The 22,957-nt window shown below is 38.4% G+C and overlaps 2 protein-coding genes across 4 annotated transcripts in view; one reads left to right on the top strand and one right to left on the bottom strand.

The window, feature by feature from the left end:
• FAM114A2 (family with sequence similarity 114 member A2) overlaps positions 1-4,150 on the bottom strand; it is a 41,613-nt gene extending 37,463 nt beyond the window's left edge. Inside the window, exons 1-2 of one of the 2 annotated variants that reach the window (XM_037799000.1) lie at positions 4,044-4,150; positions 578-822 (exon numbers count right to left, since the gene is read on the bottom strand). In XM_037799000.1, the coding sequence (XP_037654928.1) occupies positions 578-808 (231 nt within the window). In that variant the 5' untranslated portion in view covers positions 809-822; positions 4,044-4,150. The remainder of the gene's footprint in view (positions 1-577; positions 823-4,043) is intronic. The other variant, XM_037799001.1, reaches the window with a different exon arrangement.
• Positions 4,137-20,105, top strand: MFAP3 (microfibril associated protein 3). 2 transcript variants are annotated; one of them, XM_037799002.1, is made up of 3 exons: positions 4,137-4,176; positions 11,720-12,182; positions 15,922-20,105. In XM_037799002.1, exons 2-3 carry the CDS (start codon positions 11,888-11,890, stop codon positions 16,707-16,709), a joined length of 1,083 nt encoding a protein of 360 aa, XP_037654930.1. In that variant the 5' UTR covers positions 4,137-4,176; positions 11,720-11,887; the 3' UTR covers positions 16,710-20,105. The 2 variants fall into 2 exon arrangements, with proteins under 2 accessions (XP_037654930.1, XP_037654931.1); XM_037799003.1 differs by lacking the exon at positions 4,137-4,176 and adding an exon at positions 4,668-4,943.
• Positions 20,106-22,957: the final 2,852 nt, after the last annotated feature.

Raw genomic sequence — 22,957 nt, 5'->3', positions numbered from 1 at the left:
CCTCCTCTCCACTGGGAGCAACCTCAGGGTACTTTGCTGCTTGTCTATGTTTGTTGCTTGTGTTCAGCAGTCCACATTTGTTAATCAAAACCCCAGTTGGAGACAGACTGAGCTATATTCGCTTGCTCCGAGAATGCTGCTTTCTCCCACAGCAAGGTCCTGCAGTTCAGCTGGCTGTCGGGGGAGGGGGCTCCCAGCATGTTTCCGCAGTTTTTACTTACAGATTTTATGCTGCAATCTCAGCCTTTCCACCCAATCCAGGTTGGTGTACAATGCGTGGACAGTCACGGTTGTCCCCCAGCAGCTGTTCCAGATTATTTACTAGTTGTTCCTGGTTGTTTATTGACAAATACATATTTGACTAAAGCAATGTATTGTTTAACTTATAAATGCATGTTACCAGCATGTAAATATCACATAGCAAAAGAAAGTACTTACAAATGCATTTATAGAACTGAAAAAATTGAGTTTTATGTTTGTAAAGTCAAATAAATAGGTGCAATACTGAATTGAAACTAATTCAAAATTCTTCTAACCCCAACAATGTTTAACCCCAATACTTTAAGAGATACTCTACTTTGCCTGCAGCCTGTGGTACCTCAACAGGGAGAACTTCTGAAGTCTCAAGATCAATGGGAGGTTTGGCCTCTGGTCTTTTCCGAGTGGATGCAACAGGTTCTGATTTACTCTCTGGCTTGGCGCTTTGGTCAACAGACTCAGAATTCTTGGCTGGCTCACAGTTCCCATCTTCAAAGATGGGGGTTGCTTCAGTTACCACTGGAGTCTCAGTATCATCTTTATCCGACATGATTAGAACATTGCCTGGTAAAATAAAAGCCCTATATTTATACAGGCTCTTTTGGTATAAATGTTTTTTTTTTTAATTTTTTAGTTTGAGACTATTGTAGATTCACATACAGATAAAAGAAATAATACAGAGAGATCCCATTTACCCTTCACCCAGTTTCCCCTAATGGAAACATCTTGTAGTTCACCAGGAAACTAATACTGACACATTCCACCAGTCTGATTCAAATTTCACCAGTTTTACATGCACTCATTTGTGTATATGTATTTAGCTCTAGGAAATTTTATCACATGTATAAATTCATGTGTTCATCACAGTCAAGATACAGAAAAATTTAATCACAGCCTCAGTGATCCCTTGTGCTACATTTTTAGCCTCAACCATCTACTATCCCTCTCCCCAACTCATAGCCACCACTATTCTGTTCTCCACCTCTATAATTTTGCCATTTCAAGAATGCTATAAAAATGGAATGATACAGTATTTATTCTTTTGAGATTGACTCTTTTCACTCGGCATCACTCCCTCGAGATCCATCCTTTTTACTGCTGAGTAGTATTCCATGGTATGGGTGTATCACAGTTTGCTTAACTATTTACCTGTTGAAAGATATCTGGGCTGTTTCCAGTTTGGGTCTATTACAAATAAAGTGGCCATGAAAAAAGCTTCTGTATGAACATAAGCTTTCACTTGTCTGGGATAGAGGCTCAAGAGTATAACTACTGGGTCATATGGTAAGTGCATGTTTATTTTATAAGAAACTGCATACTCTTTTCCAGAGTGGCTGTCCTCTTTTACAAGCCCACCAGCAATTTATGAGTGATCAAGTTTCTCTGCATTCTCGCCAGCACTGGTTTTCACACTGTTTTCTATTTGAGCTATTCTGATGGGGGATGGGAGAAGGTGATCTTTCCTTATGGTTTTAAGTTGCATTTCCCTAATGGCTACTGATGTAGAGCATTTTTCATGTGCCTATCTGCCATCCAAATAGCTTCTTCAATGAGATACCTATTTGAATTTTTTGCCCTTTTCCTAATTGGATTGTTTGGGATTTTTTTGACTGTTGAGTTTTGAGAGCTCTTTATTTATTCCAGACACAAATCCTTTGTCAAATATGGGATTTGCAAATACCTTCTCCCAGTCTGTAGCTTGTCTTTTCATACTCTTCACAAGGTCTTTTGCATAGCAAAAATTTTTAATTGCAATGAGGTCCAAGTTATCAATTTTTTCTTTTATTGATTGTGCTTAAATAATTTATTATTAATCATTCCTACCTTAATTTTTCAGAGACATTAGGAAATTTAAGCCATTGTATAGTATTTATGTCAAGCCACCTTTTGAATGGCAATCATAACCAATTCAATGCTTTGGAAGTACAATTCTTTGGTACATTAAAGCCAAGATACTATTGGTTTTCTACAAAGAGCAGATACTGGTTTCCAGGATAACTCAAATATCACCAGGGGAGAAATAAATGTATCTTATACATACATACATACACACAGAGAGGCTTTAGGTATGTATAAACGCATGTTTTCAACTCTATATATACTGATATGCACTATGTTCAAGGTAGTGTACAGATAAAAACATGCATTAGATCCAATCTATGCCATCAAAATGTTTCTGATGTACTAAAAAAGAAAGACATTAACAACTAAGGTAGACTTGAAGAAGCACTACAACTGAGGTACACGCAAAAAGCTAAAAGAGCAGAGAGGAAGGAGAAAATGGTTAGAATCAGAGAATAAGAGTCATGGACAAAGTATTTAAAATAAGCTTACAGCAGTGGTCACAAACTTGGAATTTGAGTACCAAATGTAGCTTATACATGTTTTTATTTGGTCTGCACAGTGTTTACTCTTTTAAAAAATTAGTTGCCAATGTTTAAAAACCAGATTTCTTAAAAAAAAAAAAAAAAAAAAATTTCCAACTTCCCTTGTAAAACTGAAAAATCTGGCAACATTGGGCCTGCATTTGACCTACTAATAATTAGCTGGCATCAAACAGCTGCTGTGACCTTTAAAGGAGGCAGTGCTCTCCAGTTCCCCACAATTTCCCCCCAAATTCACTTCACTCATTTATGTCACCCGATTAGTCCCTGTAGCAACACCTGACTTAAAGGGTGTGTAGGATTTGGACAGATGAAGATGCCAATGAGAGAGTTCAAGGTTGTGGAAACAACACGTGGGAAAGCTCAAAGGCCTGAGGTGTGACAGTATGGGATATGGATAGATACCTGGTGTAGTCAATATGGCAGGAAGAAAAATAGTGGGGAGGTACAAGGCTAGAAAGGTAGATGTAGACACCACCAAGGAGCCTAGGCCATATGTGTATATGATAAACATACAATACGCATTCCTAGAACAGATAAAGAAAATCCAGGTAAACTACTCATAGTACCCAGGTACATGGAATTGTCAGTATTTAACGTTTTTGTAAGTTTTCCAGGTTTTCTGTAATAAGCATGTGAATCTTAATTTGAGGAGAAAGACTCCAATATCCGTAACATTAAAAAAAACATTAAAAATACGTGGGCTCAGTCATACTCTTCAAAAGTAAAAATGCATAAACTTACAGAAATTACATTCTCCCCTCATTTTATTTGGGAACTTCCAGCCCTCAGCTACCAAATGGAAGGTAGTATAGCTTAGTGGCTAGCAATGGCTCTGGAGTTAGGCTGACTTTCTTCTAACTCCGCACTGCAGTGATTGGTACAAAGTTAGTTTACCTATCTGCGTCTTGGTTTCCTCATCTAAAATGGAGCTATAGTATCTAATTGCCAGGGTTCTTATAAAGATTCAAGGGTGTGTGAGACGCTTGAAGCAATGACTGGCTCATAACCGCTCACAAGTTAACAGCTGCTATTAGTATTTGTGGTGGTAGTTGTTTATATTCCCATTATCATTACTAGCGCCTCTAGTGGCTCTAGGCGGACAAACGCCTTAAAGGCCTTCCACATACAAAGAACAGATCCAAAACGGGAGACCAGGTGTAAACATGCGCTCGTAACTATTTTTCTGGCTCTAATGACAAGAATTCCTCACAAAAAGAGTACTTCTATGAACAAACTGCTTTCCACACCCACCGCGTCCAGCCTTGAGGAACCCACCGCCCACTCCAGGCCGCTTCCCCCATCCCTCTCCTCCGCAATACCAGCAAGCAGGACCCAACCCAGAACCCCAGCACCCCTCCTGCCTCCTCCGGGAAGCCCCGACAGGATTCGGCAGCCTACCTCACCACTGCCGCCGCGGCGCCGCTCCTACTGCCCCGGAAGTACTCCTCCAGCACGGAGGCGACCTCACCCTCTCGAGAGCACTTCCTGGTCGAGCAGCCGCCCCCGCCGGAAGGAGCTCCGCGCCGGTTGGGTGAGTGTGGGTTCGGTCGGGACCGCTGTGGGTTTGGAGCTCCGGGCGCGGAGACGTGGGGCTGAGTTCGTGGGTCGGGGTCCTTCGTGAAGGAGGCTTGGGTATCCGTCGTCTTTTTGAAAGCCTAGGCCGCATTTACAGAGCGCCAGCTATCTCCTAGGCACTACACTGGGCGCTAGGGACACATCGGTGAAGCTGACCAAGGGCCCTGTTACCGACGACTGACATTCTAATGGACGAGGCAGCCCGTAAACAAGTTATCAAACAGTTATTTAAATGGTAGCAAGTGCTTTCAAGAAAATTAAACAGGGTGATATGACAAACGAAGTGAGGGAGTAAGCCATCTGAAGATCTAGAGAAGAGCATTCCAGGCAGAGGAAACTGCAGGTGCAAAGGCCATATTGTGGGAACAAACTTAGCGGGTTCAAAGAAAAGAAGAAAGGCCATTGTGGCTGGAGCAAAAGAGCAAGATGAGAATGAAGGGAGGTAAGGCAAGAGAAGGGCTGGGGCCAAATCCTATAGATTCTGTAAACCAGGAGACAAGGACTTGACTTTTATTTGCCAAGCAATGGAAAGCCGTTGGAGGTTTCTAAGCAGAAGAGTGACAGGCTCTCATTTATGACTAAGGTTACTCTTGATCTCTCATCAGAAATAAGCATCTCTTCAGTTGCCCTTGGTCAATGGGGATGCATAAAACCCAGACTGACAGAGCCAGAACGGCATTAGAGACATCTTCATTGTGCAGAAGTGAAAAACTTGAGTCCCAGGTAGGGGAAGAAACTTGCCCTTTTAAGAACTAAGGCCTTCTACTCCTTATAGTGTCTTCAAAAATACCGTCTTTATATATACATATAATTGTCACTTCCTAAAACCCTTCAGTGATTTTCCATTGCTTTTGATGGTGGTTCTCTAAATTTACATGCATCAGTATTACCTGGGAGCTTGTTTAAAATGTTTATTCCAAAAAACAAACAAACAAAAAAAATCGAATATAAGTGGATAATTTCCTCTTATTTTCTCTTGTAATGTAAAGTGTATTGAATTTGAGGTTTAAGAATGGAATCTTGGTAAGCCACTGTCTTAATCTTCTCATCTTTAAACTGCTGCTGATAATAATTCTAGCAGCAGTTCTCAAATTTTTTGGTCTTAGTACCCCTTTACATTTCTAAAACTTATTGAGAACCTCAGAGTTTTTATGTGGATTATATTTATCAATATTTACCATTTTAGGAATCAAAACAAAACTTTGAAAAATCAGTTATTCATTTAAAAATAATAGACTCATTACATGAAAATATAAACTTTTTTATGAAGGATGTTTTCCAAAACAAAAATAATTGAGAAGAATTACATTGTTTTACATTTTTACAAGTCTCCTTAATGTTTCACTTAATAGAAGATAGCTAGGTTCTCATATCTACTTCTGCATTCATTCTCTTGCAGTGTCACTCATCACGTGACTCACCTGGAAATTCACACAATTTCATGGGAGAATCAAAGTGAAAAAGGCAAATAATGTCCTAATATTATTGAGAAAATAGTTTTGAAAAAATTTCAGGGACCTTCCCCTTATATAGTATTGTCATGACCAGTCAAAAGAAATACGAACTTGATTTTGTAAGTCATTCAAAAATATGAATATTAAAAATGCAGACGCCAAAGTCTCACCCTTAGAGATCAGTGAATCAGAGTGGGGCCAAAAAATCTGTATCTTTAACCACTGATGGATTTTATTTGGGGGTTCCAAAAATCTGATTGAGAAATCAGTTATAGATCAAATTCTCCTCTAAAGTAAAGAAATTTGTGTTTCCTTATCTTCAAATCTCTCATTAACAGTGTCCAGAGCCTGAAACCGTGGAAAGTTTAAATTAGTAAGAAGAAAGAAGTTTGTATTAAGCACTCTTCTGACTACCAAGTTGATGAGTGTCTGAATTCAAAATGTTGAGCACAGCACTTTCCATAGGCAGCAGCCCAACACCAAGAACTGAGAAGGTTTTTAGACTGTCATCCCTTAGCTCACTGTTTTTTGAACAGGTAGATGACTGACAGAAGAGGAAAACTGTGATATGTCTTACAATAGAATATTCTCAGTATGCTAGAGAGCTGGCAGAAGAAAAAAAACTCAACTAAAATTAAGAGAGTGGAGGTGAGAGTGGAGGTGAGAAGGCTTCTTGAATAAGGTGAAATTAGGATTGGACCCTGTAGAGAAGGGGGAACTTCCACAAGAACATGTTGGTGGGGAAAGACAGGAAGTTACAAGCAAAAGGAACTAGAACCAGAATTTTAAGATGAAAAGTTATTTGAAGGGAATAGAGAGTAAAACAAGTATAGTTGGAGCTGTGAGCCATGGTAGGGAGACAGGACAAATTATAAGACTTAAGCGAAGAAAGGACTGATAAGGATAATCAGTGTGCAGATGAGGAAACTGAAGAACACAGAGAGCAGGTCCTAGCCAAATAGTGACAGAGGTGTCACTAAAAACCAAACTTGACTCCTAAATCCATATTTTGTTTCAGCAAGCAATTATTGAGCATACAGATATTGCTGGGCCCTGTCTAACTACTTCCATTCTGCCTTCTGAACCCATTCCTGGGGGATTTTGGATACCAAGCTGGAATTTGCAGCTTACCTCACGGGCATGGGAAATCACTGATAGATTTTAAAATTGTTATGACTTGCTTGAATTTGTGTTTAGGACCAATTCTGAGAAGGATAGTGTCAGAGGGGTAAGACTGGAGTTAAGGAAACCCATTTAGAAATTAAAGAAATAATGCCATACCAAAGTGAGGTAGAAGTACGGTCGTCTATGGCAGGGACAGTACGAGTTAATTAGAAAATATCTAGGAGGTGGAATAATAATAATAGCATTTATCATTTACCCACATTAGCTCATCTAAGCCTCACAAACACCCTATGAGTTGGTTAGTGTAAGCTAATCCTATTCACAGATAGGAAAACTAAGGCCAAGTGAGACCGTGGCCTCACCAAGGGTACAATCGGACACTCTGACTCAAGAGTTGGTGCTTTTAACCACTAAACCATGATGATTCTGTAATTTTGATCTTGCAAAACTGCTGTTGCTATCATCCAAGCTATGTAGAATGGACAAGTAGATCTGAAGATAAAAGTAAGAAATTCTATTTAAGTCATACTGAATTTGAGATACTGGTGGCTGTTTCAAACTTAAGAGAAATAAACTTGAGTGGTGAGATTATAAATCTAGCGTGTTGCATCTCTTGTCATTCACACCCAGTAAGCTATTCAGCAAATGCTTCTGACAATGAGGATAAAAATCACAAGTATACTTGAAACAATCCTAGATTTATAAAGATAAAATAGAAAAAAAAAAAAAAAAGGTGTTTACAGTGTGCCAGAAAACATGTTGAAGTTAGAACTGAGACTACCTTAATGCCACTTGACCAGGTTATGAGGTGCATGATGGCTCCAAGATGCTGTAGGCAGCATGAGGACCATTTCAATTAGAAACTTGTAAGAAAAGGACCTTCAAAACAGTGATTTCTGTTTTAATATTGCTAACCTTTTTTTAATTTACAGATCCATATAATAATGTTTGAGAATAAGCAGAACAGCTTTATATTTGTTCTTTGCAAAGGATAAGGGAGTGCTAACAATCTGCTTTTAATTTGCTTTTTCTCCCCCTTGCCAGTTTAGAGCACCACTTTGACCATTTGTATGCCAGATGTATGGGAACTCCTCCATTTTCCAAGTGTGGTAGTACAGGCAAAGATGAGTGACTGAGCTGTAAATCCAGCAGAGAGCACATTTAATTTAGAGAATGAAGCAATTAATATCCCACTGTAATTAGGGAGAGAAAAAAAAAAATACCGTCTAGGCATCAGTGCTTTCCTTCCCTTTGAATTATTCCAGAACTATTTCTGGAAACAGCAGTTTCCTCAGCCAGCTTAATATTGAGCCACCAGAACAGAAATCAACCACATTACTTCCTTATTTACTTCTGTTGAGAATTGGAGCAGAATGGAAATATTTCTTTTCACAGAAGTTGGCAGGAACAGCAACAAAGCAATCTGTTAGAGATGAGAGCTGTAGACTTTTTCTTTTTGTTTTAATAATTTAATCAAGAATCAGAATAGTTCTCTAGGGTAAAATCATCTACATTTTTGAGTGTTCATGATCCCAGCAAAGCTTACATTCTACTATACCTAAAAGGTGAAAAAGGAGTTGAATTAAACTGGAGTGTCTGAACAGAGTAAGATCTGTTATTCTTGCTAATGTCGAAGAAAGGCAATATAAAATTCAACTGAGAAACTTCATCCACAACATAGCAAATCCCTTTTCAGCTGTTTACAAGAAGGCAGCACTTTGATTTTCCTTTTTGAACTCTTCATTTTTTTTTTTTTTTTGCTTCAAATATCAGTTGCTGCATTGAGAATAGCAGGCATGAAATTATTATGGGAAGTCCCAAACTTAAAAATGAATGGTGTTCTTAAAATTCATAAATTCCTCTTTTTTTCTTTTGCCTTCACAGCACAATTATACTTCTCTTCAGCACTTCTCACTGTCTTATATGTTTATATATATAAGCTCTTGCCTTCCAGGCTAGTTTGTAAATTCCTGAGCACTGAAACAGGCTCTAGTTCACTAGACCATCTTTTTAGCACCCAATATGTCATCTTGTGCATGAAGGGCCCCGAGCTGTTTTGAAGTCATCAGGCCAGAATGAGTAGAATGGTTGTAATCAATGGAGTTTTTGTTGCAAGTAACAGAAAACTTACACTGACTTAAGAAAAGGGGAATTTGTATGAAATTAGTCAGGGGTATCCTTATCCCAAGTACAATTTGTTCTCTGCTTTGTTTTCTACTACTCTCACCTTGGACACACACCTTTGCTGGTGGTGTTTTCTCTCTCAACTCTTCAGTAGCCTCTAATCTGTACATGGGTTGTATCCCTTAGTAGCTCAGATTGGAAGTTCTTTGTGCTCAGGATAACCTTGGTATGCGAATGAAGTGCCCAAGCTGAGCTTCCTTTAATTCACTGGACATGGAAGGATATTACAGGACCTGTTGCTCTCCTGAAATAAAAGCAGTGTAGCAGGTTTCTAATGTACCACCTTTGGCCTAAGAGCAATTTAAGGGTGTTCAGTGTTTTTATACTCCCTGTCTTGTAGATTTCTCTAAACTTCTAGTAGAGGCAAATGGCTGGGCTCTGTACAGAATAGGAACCACAGATCTTGGCCACATAGGTGTTTTCTTTGCCACACTCCAGTGTGTAAAGAGGAGAGGTCTTGGAGATCCATGATGCGGATTGCCCTGTAGAAATAGCCACAGCCACAGTTCAGTCACTTTTGCTCTATCATTTTTCTCCTACCTAATCATTTCCCTAGTCGTGTCCTTATTCATACATATTTGTTCAGTCTTCATATTTGTGGTCTTACTTTTTGAATAAAATTGAAAAAAGATGCTTGTTTCTTTAAAAAAAAAATAAAGTTATATTGGAGCCAGGAAATAGTGTGCTTTTGGGAGCCAGAGCAATATGTGAGAGTCTCTTTTTCTCTCCCCCCACTATCCCTTCTCCCCTCTCTTTCTCTTTCCACAGTATGTATATAAATACTATCTTACTCAGACTTTGTTAACACTCCTATGAGGAAAGGTACGATTATTTTCCCCATTTTAAAGATGTGGGTACTGAAGCACAGAGAAATTAAATCATTTACAAAAGTTGCAAGACTGGTTGGAGTCAGAGCCAGGATTCAAATCCAGAAAATCTGGCTCCAGAGTCAGTACTCTGAACCTCTTTGCTACCCCACCTTCATCAGAGGCCAGTGATTATGCTGCTCCAGAATAAACTAAGTGCAGAATGGAATGTATTGGATCAAACAGTCTGGACGACCATTAGGCAGGGATATTGTAGAGGAACTTAGGAACTATATTAGTAGTCCCTGGGCATCAGTCCATAGACCAGTGCTCTCAAAATCACCCAGGGCCTCAATTAAAAGGCAGAAATTTGAAGGCACAAACCTTGAGATTATGATTTAGTAGGTCTCAGGACCTAGGAATCTCTTTTTCTAACAAGCTCTCCAGATGATTGTGATATCCAGCCTGGTTGGGAGACTATGACTTAGTGTGGTCTTTTATTCTTCTAGGAGAAGGTGGTAAAAAGAGACTTTGGGCGTTGGTGGTTGGTTTGAAGAATGCCTTTAGATAGTATGTTAGTTTCCCAGGAATTCAATATTTATTCCCATAATGAATAATTATGATCCCTGTTGCATAACATTCTTCAATTTACAAAGGTCCATCACATAATTTATCAAATTTCATTCCCAGATTTCATCATGGGACTTTACAAGAAGTAAAGCTAGACTTAGAAAAAGAAGTTGAAGATTTTCTTTGAGAGTCAGTGATTTAAAAGGGGAAGTCAAATTACCAGGACAATAATCATAATCTTAAAGACTCTTACACTGCAGTTTTATTTTTGATATTTTGCTCTTATAAATTTCTGACAGTCATCCTCTGTAGTTTTATATTTGCATTTCTACCAACTAGATACTTAAGAAGTAATTTTCTTAAATTACATCTTATAAGATTCTTTAAGATTATGATTATTGTCCTGGTAATTTGACTTCCCCTTTTAAATCACTGACTCTCAAAGAAAATCTTCAACTTCTTTTTCTAAGTCTAGCTTTACTTCTTGTAAAGTCCCATGATGAAATCTGGGAATGAAATTTGATAAATTTCATTGGATAAATCTTACATTGTAAGATGTAAATTTCTCCCATAGCTCATTTTACAGACATCGAGTTGGAAATTTGGTATTCTTATGAACTGTTAAATATACCATATTTTGTCTCTTGGTACTGGAGAAACGATTAAAGGAAAATTCTTTTTGACTAACATTCTTGCAAGAGGGAGGTTCTGTAGCCTCCGACATCAATAATTCTATTTATGCATGTGCAGTAAGTGCAATTTTCTTTCTAATGTTAAAACAAAAAAAAACTCAAATGCTGCATTATTTATATCTAATATATCTATATACTTGAATTACTCAAATTTTGAGCTTCATGGTTATGATTATGATGTACCATTTGATTTACATTATTGGTATAACAACAGATGGTAATGGTGCAAGTTGAAATGAAAGCTCATTAAACTAAATATTTTAGCCTGCATTGGCTCCCTGTTGCGTAAAATTTGTCAGAGTGAAATAGAACCATAGCATTTCAGATCTGGAAGAGTCCTTAGAGATTGTCTCATCCAGTCCCTCATTTAACAGATGAGAAAACAGAAGCCCAGAGAGAATGCTACTTGCTAAGGTCATATAGCTCATTAGTAGCAAAGTTAGGAACAGAATATAGGTCTCTTATTTCCCAATTCAGTGCAATTTCTTTCGTTTCGTTGTGAGACATTTAGGTGGTGTTCTCCCTATATATCGCTTTCATTCAACTTCCTGATGTTAGCACCACTTATTCTAATCAATTTCACATCTCTTTCACATTTCTAGAACATACATAGTTTCACCCCATTATGAGTCTTGGTCAGTAAAACTTCATATCTGGCTTTCTTTTAGGTTGGTCTCCTCACACATCTTTTAATCTTGAAGACTTCAGAATACATCTGGATCTACCACTTTTTCAGAAACTACAATACCAAGCAATAAATTTCCCACTGTGATCTTGTTATAGTAGAGAAGCTTTTGAGTTCTCCAAATTTAAACAAGATTTTCTTCCATTTTCCCATGAAGCCACATTGTGGTTTATTCACTTTAGTGGTGAGTGTTACTGTGCCAGCTGCTTTTGTTTTGGAAGATGTAGCCTTCAGCCAAATGGCCCCAGCAGGAGCAAATCATAGCTCTTACAATGCATCATTTCCTCCAAGCTTTGAACTCTCAGCGGGTTCCCACTCAGGTGATGATGTCATCATAGCCAAAGAGGGAACCAGTGTTTCAATAGAGTGTCTTCTCGCATTCAGCCACTATGAAGATATCCATTGGTACAACTCAAAAGGACAGCAACTGGATGGCAGAAGCAGAGGTAACTGTGCCAGGGTATAATTAATCAAGGTTACTCATTTCCTGTTAGTGCTGTTTTACTGATTTTATAGAGTATTCTACAAGAAATCTTGATGATACACTGTCTAGGTCAATAGTTAACAATTTTTAAAAGGCCCAGAGTGTTATACCTATCAGAAGAAGCAAAATAATTATAATAAGCCCTGTCCAGTGCACTTTTTTTTCTTTTCTGTACCTTAATTTACTTGAAAACTAGAGCATTTCTTTTGCATTTTTGTGTCTTAGTCTTAAAAATCACACAAGCATAATGGTTATGTGACCAAAGTCTTTTTTGAAAAATTTTTATTTTTGCTATTTGTGAACCTGTGAACGCATCTTAATCCAGATTACTGTCTCCTTAACCAGTATTCTGTTGAAAGACCTTTTTGATCAGTATTTGAGTTACAATACATCAAATAGAAATCATTATGAAAAGCCAGGAGAATAAAGATTATTTTCTGGGATCCCCACATGCTAACACTTTCAGAAAAGGCCTTATCTTTTTTGTTAGAAAAATAGCCTACACTTTTGAAAAATAAAAGATATTTAACTCTTCTTTATTAGGGGGAAAACAGAGAAGGAGCAAATAGTATTTCCTTCAGAAATATACACTTAACATTTTAACCTTCTACAAACAGAGTAACTGGTCACCAGTGGATTGAAGAGTTTGAATTGTTGAAAAGAACAGTCTGACCAAAATTTAAGTAACTCCAGTATATAAAGAGACCAAAGAAAAATAAGAGACCTTTCTAAAATACAATCAAAATACCAAATTTTTATTTAATCTGAACTTCAGTTATGCTGTCATGTCCAACAGGGCCTTCTGATTTTTTTTTTCTTTAGGGTTTTTACTATATTGTCCAATATAGTGCCACTAACCACATGTGGCTCTCAAGCACGTGAAATGTGGCAAGTCTGAATTGAGATGTGCTGTTAAATGTAAAATATACACAGAATGCAAAGCTTTAGTATGAAAAACGAATATAAAAACCTCATTATAATTTTTGTATGGATTATTTGTTGAAATAATTCTTTTTGCAATATTGGGCTAAATAAAATGTATTATTAATATTAATTTCACCTGTTACTTTTTTAAGATTTGTCTATTAGAACATATAAATTAAATATGTGATTTGCATTTGTGGCTTGGATTGTATTTCTAATGTACAGCACTGTTTTAGAGCCCAACTTCTACTCTTTTCCATAAAAATAATTAAGATGGGTCTGAGCTCTTGATATCTGCTCCCAGCATAGCTGGGGTTTCTTTATGAGTGTCATAGTAGCCTTTGAGACTATCCAAAAGCAGAAGCATTTCAGAGCATTGGTTCTTAAATACTAAATTTGTGACTGTTAAGAGACAAAAAATGCATAAGAATTATCTGTCACAGTATGGATTTCCAGGCACTACATTGGAGTTTCTGATTCAGGAGTTTGTATATATAACAAGTACTCTTCATAATTCTGATCTTTGATCCTGTTTTGAGAGAAACTGCTCAATAGAAATAGCATTAAAATGATAAGGGGTCTCCTCTTCCATCCTCAAGAACCTAGAAAACAGTTGTCAAAAAGATTTGAAAAGCTAAGCTAAACAAAGCTATGCCCAATGCTCTTGTTTTTTCCTCTCCTCCCTCATTCTTTGCCCTTCTACAACCCATACAGCCCTATTTTCCTTTCCACTCACTCAGTTACCTGGTTAGCACATATTTATTGAGCACTTAGTGTGGGGCAGGATTGCCCCTTTCTTCCTTATCTCACCCAGTCCGCCTTTTCAAGTGCCCTCTTCTTTTCTCCTCAGAATTTCATTCACCCAACTATATCACACTTTGTTCTAATCCTTCTTTTTGACATCTGTCATAGAATGAAATGAATTAGCAAAAACCAGGTTAAACCGGTGGTTCCCATCAGCTTGTTAAAAATAGAGACCTATTGAATCAGAATCTCTCAGAGTAGTGCCCAAAATGTGTATTTTGAACATGATGTGGGGTTCCACATTTGGGACTATTGAAATACTCCTACTCTTATCTTTTGAAGCTCTAGGATACCCTGATCAAACCTACTTGAGATTTGAATTATTTAATCAGTCTGATCAATAGAGACAGTTACAGACTGACTGCATAAACAAAGCCTTGGGTTAGGATGAGACTAACCAAGTGGAATGGCAGTTTCATTTTCCTAGTTTGCCTTTATTTTGGAAACCACTAACATCTATCATTGATGCTTTCAGCAGCAACTCAGGAAAATTGTATTAAATTTTATGAATCTCGAGAGGAATTTAAAGAGCATGTCAGTCTAGTATAAGGTTCATAAATCTTGAGCTATTATCAGCAAGTGAGCCAGAGAGTTTTAGATTGTGGTTGTAGTACAGTGGTTGATGAGTGGAGTCTTTAGTTCATAATATCTTGGATTCATAGAGTGTCCTTTTCATAGCCCCAAGTTTATATATCAGAAGCTTATGGAACGATGACTATATTCATAGTTAAATATTTTCCTCTTCTTTTTGCATTAGTGAAGTGATGGCTCTGAAATCTAATATAGAACATAGATAAATTGTGTTATTGATAAAAATGGACACAATCCAGAGTTCTTACTAATTTATGTGCTGCTTAAAACTATGCAGAACCCTGGAATGTCAGGAATGAAAGAGGTCTTGTAGAGCAGGCAAGCAGGAGATCCTTAGCAGTCACCCAGCCTCCCCTGGGATACCACCTCAAGCCATTGGAACTCACACCCAGACCCCAGATTAGCCCATCCATCCCATCTTTAAATGGCTTTCGTAGTTAAAGCACAGAGTACTCTGGAAATTTACCACGAAGTGAGAATTGTGCAGGCAGACCCAAGTTATTAAAAGATGTTGAAGCAGGGTAGGTGGTCAATATGCTACACTTTTGTGTATATGTTCCCTGAACAAAGATACTTTCATGTATGGAAAAGAGATAGCATGTATTAGGTTAAAACAGAAGCCTAGGCATCTTAAGGACAACTTTATTCTCTTTGCCAAGCTGTTCATTTACACTGACTCCTGAGACATCTTTTGACTTGTGTTTCAGTTAACTTTTGCCAGAAAACCATGATCATCATCAACAGGACTTTCCTAACAAAACAAATTTCTTTGTGCAAGGCATGCCAGATTAGCCAATTATTAACTGAATGAGTGCATTTAATTGCTAGGTTTTTAAAAAATAACTTGTTTCTTATTATATAAATGTAATCAATTATGGAAAATGAACAAACATAATTAAATAAAAAGAAGAAAATTAAAATTACTCATAACCCTTCCCTCTAGAAATAACTATTGTTGTTTTGTTGTTACTTGTTTTGTTTTTTGATGCGTATCCTTCTAGTGTATGAAAATATAGAATTAGAAATGCCTGTTTAGACATATGCACATACATGTAAACATTTTTTTAAAAGATTAGTCATTTACCATACTGACAGTATACCTTTGTCCCTGAAAGGCTTTTTACATCTAGCAGTAAAAAGGTAGCTATGATAATTAGTGTCAAGAAGGAAGATCTTGATTTCCTTTTTAAGTTCTCAGCTAATTAGATTCTATCTCTGACATTATAATCTGCCCTTTCTTACATGATTTAGACAAATAGTAGAACCTAACAGATGAGTTAAAGAAGTTTCACGAAGAGATGGAATATTAATAAGGCAATAGCATGTTTAGTAATATTCTTTGTGCTATAATTTTGTTTTTTTTATTTCTGTTGGATTATCAGGTGGAAAATGGTTGGTTTCTGATAACTTCCTGAATATCACCAGCATAGCCTTTGATGACCGTGGGCTCTATACATGCTTTGTTACTTCTCCAATTCGTGCCTCCTACTCTGTCACCCTACGCGTTATCTTCACCTCGGGAGACATGAGTATCTACTACATGATCGTTTGCCTGATTGCCTTTACAATCACTCTCATCTTGAATGTCACACGGCTGTGCATGATGAGTAGCCATCTTCGCAAAACTGAGAAGGCCATCAATGAATTCTTCAGAACTGAAGGGGCTGAGAAACTTCAGAAGGCCTTTGAGATTGCAAAACGCATCCCCATCATCACTTCAGCCAAGACTCTGGAGCTTGCTAAAGTCACACAGTTTAAAACCATGGAGTTTGCTCGTTACATTGAAGAACTGGCTAGAAGTGTTCCTCTTCCACCTCTTATTCTAAACTGCCGGGCCTTTGTTGAGGAGATGTTTGAGGCTGTGCGAGTTGATGACCCTGATGACATGGGAGAAAGAATTAAAGACAGACCTGCCTTGAATGCTCAAGGTGGCATCTATGTCATTAACCCAGAGATGGGACGGAGTAATTCACCAGGAGGAGATTCAGATGATGGTTCTCTCAATGAACAAGGCAAGGAGATAGCTGTCCAGGTTTCCGTCCACCTTCAGTCAGAGACCAAAAGTATTGATACAGATTCTCAAGATGGAAGTCATTTCAGCCCCCCTGATGATGTAGGTTCTGCTGAATCCAACTACAAAGATGGGGCATATGAAAACTGCCAGCTGTGAGCTATCCCAGTGCCTACAAAAAAACAGCTCTCAGAAAAAGAACCTATTTCTTGAAGGAAATAGCATTTTTAGCACAAGGTGACTGGGGTTTTCCCCTTATTAATAGCACATCAGCACATGAATTGCCAAAATCCTTGTAAAAACGCAGTGTTTTTCCTGTCTGACATTTCTTAGTCCTATTCCCCAAGCTCGATTAAGTGATAGATGTTAAGATTTAAAGAAACCTGAGAAGTAAACATGATGGGAAATGTACCAAACTAAGAAGCTCTGCTTCTGATCATGATCCTTCCATTGGATAGGTCCAACACTTACCTAGAGGCCTCAGTCTTCCCATCAATGAGAGATTTGTATTATATACAAATGGAAAGTCATTTCCGGCCCTGTAATTTCTCACTCATCTCCTTTAAACCACCAAAATATTCAGCACATTTCAGAGTAAACCCTTCCCTAGACTTTTAGTCCCCTTTTATGGAAAGGACCAAGTTGAGACTTTATTCTGTGATTTAGGGTTCCACACTAGTACCATAATGTATAGAGGTGTGGGTGCTTTCTTACTGTTTTGCCTTGTGGAGTGTGCAATTGAAAGTGTTAGGATGAATCTTTTCAATGTAGTATGTATCTCTATTGTTATGCAGATATCAGAGAGCCAACTCTTCATTAGCAAACTATTTTCCATGAGTAAATTGATCCTGTTTGGAGATATATCATGTCTAGTTAATTTACTGAGGTATCATTCAGTTCATTGAAGCTGTCAGTGATTTCCCAAGTGGTCTCCCAAAGTGAGCAGTTGGTTCCTAAGGAATAATGTTTCCAATGCCTTCAGAATGAGAAACAATGTCAAATTCTCTATCTCTGGCAAATCATGGATTTTGACATCTGTTGGTAGAATTTCTCAGGCTTTCCCCTTTATTAAAAGTACTAGGCTGTGTAAGTGGGTTCTGTATTTGGGATCCCATTCCAGGGAAAATCCCAGAGCTGGATTCCTTTTTAGACCTGTCAATCCTCTTGCCCTCTGTGGTCTTAAATATGGTGCTAAAGGTCGCATGCCTCCTCATCTTGTTTGGTTTGTTTGTATTTTTGTTGAAGTTGTTTTTATTTTTGCGTACTTCAGATACAGGATACTGAGCTAGGGCTGCTTTTGTGATCTTTCTGAGAAGTCAGTACCTGACATAAGATTAGGTTATAGTGTGTGGTATATTACTCTTTCTATATAAATGGTCTAAACATAAAGGGAGAAAAATTATGGATGATGCCACCTGGTTCAACTGTGTGTAATAAACACATAAGATAGCATTTCTTGCCTAGCCGAGATCTGATAAAATGGAATTGTAACTACTCTTGAGAATAATTTCTTTAGCTACAGGAACCTTGGTGCCATATAAATTTAAGAACTTGGCAGTGGAGCACTATTTGGTGCTTCACATTTCTTCATTTGGCTTCTGATTATTGACACATTACTTGAACTAGAGGTTCCTGAGGGAAATGTTCAGAGGAGGTTTTATCAAGAATTTAATTTAAGGTTTCAAATGGAGGAAGGCAGAAAATTCAAAGTGTGGCCAGATAGAACTCATGCCTCCCTTTGTCCAGGTTCAGAAGTAGTACATCTGCTCTGGATAGCACGAATGAATCCATGTGCAGTTTTATCAGATGGCATTACGGATAAAGATGATAATGCTGCCTTTTCTGTCTCAGGCAGTTTCCATGGAAACCTCCAGAGCCAAACAAAAGCTACCAATCACTTAGCTAAAGCTTGCTTTGGCTCATAGACATGTATTTCTTTAAGGAAATACATTTAGCTATGAGAGCAAGGGCTCTTGAACATACCCTAGATTATAGAGCACTTAAACCCTTCCCACAGTGTTGCTCTTGAAAAATTAAAAATTTTAAACATCCTTTTTCTGGGGTCCCTTGAATATTTCTTAGATTTTCAAAACCAATGTAGCAGGGTTTGTGTCATTTCTTAGAATGTAGTTTGGCACATTAATGAGTATAGTTTTACCCTCATACACTCATAATAGAAATGTGTTTGGAACCCTAAGGTAGATGCATTTAATGATCAAAGTTCTAGAAAGCAAGACTTTGGAAAAAAAAGAAGAAATAGGGGGAAAACATGTTTGAAAAATACTATATAATAATTAAATATAGGTTACTCCAGTGTATCCTGGATACATTATTATGGAAACATAACAGTGACTTAGTTTGGTGACCAAAGTAACTGATTAACTCTGAATGTTCTAGATTATGAAGCCATTGATGAGGGATTAAAGAAGGTCAAAATTTAATCAGAGTTGGTACTTTCTAAAGCTAGTTTCCAAGAGAAAGAAAACCATACTTGTTAATATTTTCTGTATCTAATATCATAATCTTAATTTATAGTTAACAGTTTATGTTATCTTTTTGTAAAATCCTTAACCTTTTGAACTTATACTACAGTCTAAAGTCTTGACAATAGCTGTGGTGTAAATATCCTTTTGTTAATCACTGATTTTATAGTTAGTAAAAAATGCCTTTACCCAATAAAATATATTTGAAATAGTTCTGTCATCTAAATGAGATGTAAATTTCATCTTGTATTGTGATTTATTTTCCCTATGAAATGAAATGGTAGCTTTGTGAAATAAATTTACCAAAAACAGACACTTAAAAATCTTTATAGATTTCTTCTTTTAGACAGGCATCTTTTGAGCTGATACCCACTTGAGTTTATAGGCAGTTTGATAAACCTGTCCTCAAAGTTGCATCTGTTATGATGGTTTAATTCTTGAGTCAGGCCCAGTGAGCATTTATATTTCTTAATGCCTACCTTAATAAGTATCTTAGGAGTTCCTGACCTGGAATGGTTGTAAGAAAGCACCTGGCTGCTTCTTTGCCTCACTTAACATGTGTTTTAAGGTCAATGCAGTGTCTGCACACAGTTTTCCCTTCCATTTTCTAGCTCCAGTGGGCCCCATCTGTCTAACCCTCAACACTGCCTGCATGTAGTGTCACCCTAGATGAGCTTTTATCTCCTGGCATGGGAGCATTGCATGCTTGTTGCTTGTTCCTAGAGTTTAGCCAGTTATGGGTGCTAGCCTTGTTCCACACACAAGTGGTTGTAATGCAAGTGCATTGTATTTCTTGAGTCACCAGTAAGAGAACACAATCTTTTCTAGAAGGGAATGTTGAAAATGCTCAGCCTTATACATAAACTCCTAGATTGTCATTAAAATACTTCATAAAAGTAAATGAGTGCTATTTGGTGTAGTTCAAATGATGTTTAAATGGTCAGCATTTTAATATGTGCATTATAATTTTGTCCTTTTAAAAAAAATGTCATACTTGAATGTAATTGATTAAATATAACATGGCAATTTCATTTGTCTGAAATGTTCATTTCATTTTTATGTGTGACAGAATTTGATGTTAATGATTTAAAACAGGAATAAATCTGAATTCAACTCAGATTCCACCATGGCAACCCACTTCAACTTTACAAAAATTTACTAAGCATCGATTTGTGTTTGATGCTATGAGCCATTCTGAAATGGGTGCTGTGGAAGCTGGATGTGGCCTGCTGCCTTTCCTTCAGACCCACAAATAAACCCTGTGCTTGGGACCAGATGTGTCATCCTGGCTCCTAGTAGGGGATGATAAATGTGAGTTGACTCCCTCCTTGGGACATCTCAGATAGAGTTCTGCACATCCCTTCCCTTTTTGCACTGAGCACATGTAAACATCTCTAAGTATGTAAGTTTTATGGCACTTGGCCCACCCCTGCTGCTACATCTCTTCCCAGTATGACAGAAACAGCATCATTCCACTATGGCACAAGAGGGGTGTGCATAGATCAGATCTCCTCCCTGGGTTGGCCATGGATTGGGACCTGCTGGCCATGGGGGACTGATGCCCAATAATGAAGTTTGCCTTACTCTGTCTCTTCTGTATGTGGGTAAATGTTTTTCCCTTAGAGCTTGTGCTAGTCATGCTTTTGCCGACAACCGTGACACCTGTATTGGAGTGGATTGACCTGTCTTAGGTGTCTCTCTTTCTGACCCACAGTTTGGTGCAGCAGGTAGGATGCTGACAGTCTGACAGTCACCCTACCCACAACAAGCGTACACTTAGCAGACCATCCTCCCTAGGCCCAAATATAGCAACTTCCCACTTCTAAAGAAAAACATTCCTAGCTGAGGCAAAGACAACAGCTTTAGCAAAGGCCCATAGATAAGAGGATCTGACACATGTTTTGGAGAACATGTGATTAACAAATCTGTAATGAGATTTGGCAGGTGAAAGGTGCAGCTCTGATAGAAGTGAAAGTCTGGATAATAGTATTAATACTATATAAAATATACTAATCATGTTTATAAAGATTGGTGATAGGAAATGGGCATGAAAACACAGGATATTGGGAGAAAGGAATAGGTGAGAGGTGTGATTCAATACTCAAATGCCACAGACTCCTTAGAAAGAAAACATAGCCCTACCTCTCTCTAGTGAAAGATCACAGAACTTGGACTCCTGATTCTACCACTAGCCTTGTAACCACGGGCAAGTGATTTCTTCTCTGGGCTCAGTAAAATGGAGTTGATAATACCTACATCACAGATCTAACAGGATTAAATATGGCAACATGTAAGCAAAGTACAGCAGTAGCACGCCATAGGGCCTAGTAATAGTTCAGCCAGAGTCGTGGACTTTGTTAGCAGCTATGTCCAACTGATAACTGTGCATTCATAGTCAACTAAAGATTCTTCCAGATCTCTCTTAAAATTGCATTTTGTCACATGCCATAGAAACACCCTATTATGGTGGCTTAACCTTAATAAGAGGTTTGTTTCTTGAATAACAGGAAGTTCAAAGGTAGGTAGTCCAAGGCTGGTGCAGGGGCACAAGATAGTCATCAAGGACTCAGACTCCTTCTAGATACCTATCCATCCTTAGCATGTGACTTTCATCCTGATGGTCATAAGATGTCTTCGGTTGGGTTCTCCCAGAAGCAATCCCTGAGACAAGTATTTGTGTGCAAGTAGTTCACTTGGGGGATGATCCCAGGAAGCAATGGTAGGGGAGTGGGGAAAGTGAGACAGGGAAGAGAAGAAGGCCAACACAGGGCACATTAATGAGTAGGTTACTGCTGTGGGCAACTGGTACTCAGCCCTGCTGGAGACATCAGGGAGGCAGTGTAGCTTATGCCTCAGAATTTTCCCATCTGAGGACCGAGGAGCTGGAGTAGTTAGCCACCAACTTCCATCTGTCGTTAGTTGAGGGCTGCTCCCAGAGCCATTAACTCCCTGGCACTTCCAGCCTGCCACATATGGACTGAGCATGTTCCTGCAGCCAGAGGAAACCTTTAGGTAAAGAGGCATCAGGGCTTTCAGTAGGAAGCCTGCGGTAAATATAGGAACCGTGATTGCGGAGGGAGAATAGGCAGAGTGCTGACATAACCTGCTGTGCAGGACAACTCTACCTCCCACTCAGGTCTTCATTCTAAGCAGGAAGAAGCGTAGAAGGTCAAAGGACAAAAGACACTTGCAGCTGAGTCTATACCTTTTTATCAAGAAAGCAATCACTTTCCTGAAGCCTTACCCAACTTGTGCTTGTTAGTGGCCAGAACTGGGTTACAAGGCTACTGTGGCTGCAAGAATGCCTGGGGAGGTGAATATGTGTGTTTTTAACCAGACACATTGCCCCAAGTTTGGATTCTGTTATTAATAAGGGGAAAATGGAAACTGTAGGCAACTGGTAATGTGCGACAAGGTCATCTTCACAAGAATTGCTGTAGCAAAATATGGTTCTGTAATGGATAAAATTGCAAGCCGTGTTCCTTGAAGATATTCACATGCACGAAGAAAGCAAGAATTAGAAGCAATAAAGTTTAGGTTAAGTCTTCAAGCTGTCATTCATATTGTCTCCAATACACATGGCTCCAACAGGAGACAGACAAGGGATTCTGTTGGGGCATAATTGGCCTATCTTAACCACTTTATTCATTAACAGATATTTACTGACCTGCTATGTGCCAAACATTCTTCCAGGAGCCAAGGACTCCACAGTGATGGGGAGTGCCTAGCAAGGTATATCTTTCATGAGGGTCAGGGAAGCCTTTCCAAAGAGGCCAATGAAGAGGAGACAGACATTTGAAGATCAGGAGAAGGGGCACTTCAGGCTGGATGCCAAGCAATGGCAGAGGCCCCAGGGCACAACAGGGTTGGCTGTAGGAGAAATAGAAGTCCTCTGTGGCTGAGGAGGGAGCAAGAGAAGCAGGT

Source organism: Choloepus didactylus, chromosome 11 (genome assembly GCF_015220235.1).
Source record: "Choloepus didactylus isolate mChoDid1 chromosome 11, mChoDid1.pri, whole genome shotgun sequence".
In the NCBI taxonomy this organism is placed as follows: domain Eukaryota; kingdom Metazoa; phylum Chordata; class Mammalia; order Pilosa; family Megalonychidae; genus Choloepus; species Choloepus didactylus.
This window is presented reverse-complemented; position numbering and strand designations above follow the sequence as displayed.

Excerpts from the sequence above, each read along its gene's own strand:
- MFAP3 (XM_037799002.1), top strand. The coding sequence starts at position 11,888 with ATGAAGCCACATTGTGGTTTATTCACTTTAGTGGTGAGTGTTACTGTG. Across the intron at positions 12,183-15,921 it reads ACTGGATGGCAGAAGCAGAG|GTGGAAAATGGTTGGTTTCT; the intron begins GTAACTGTGCCA and ends TTGGATTATCAG.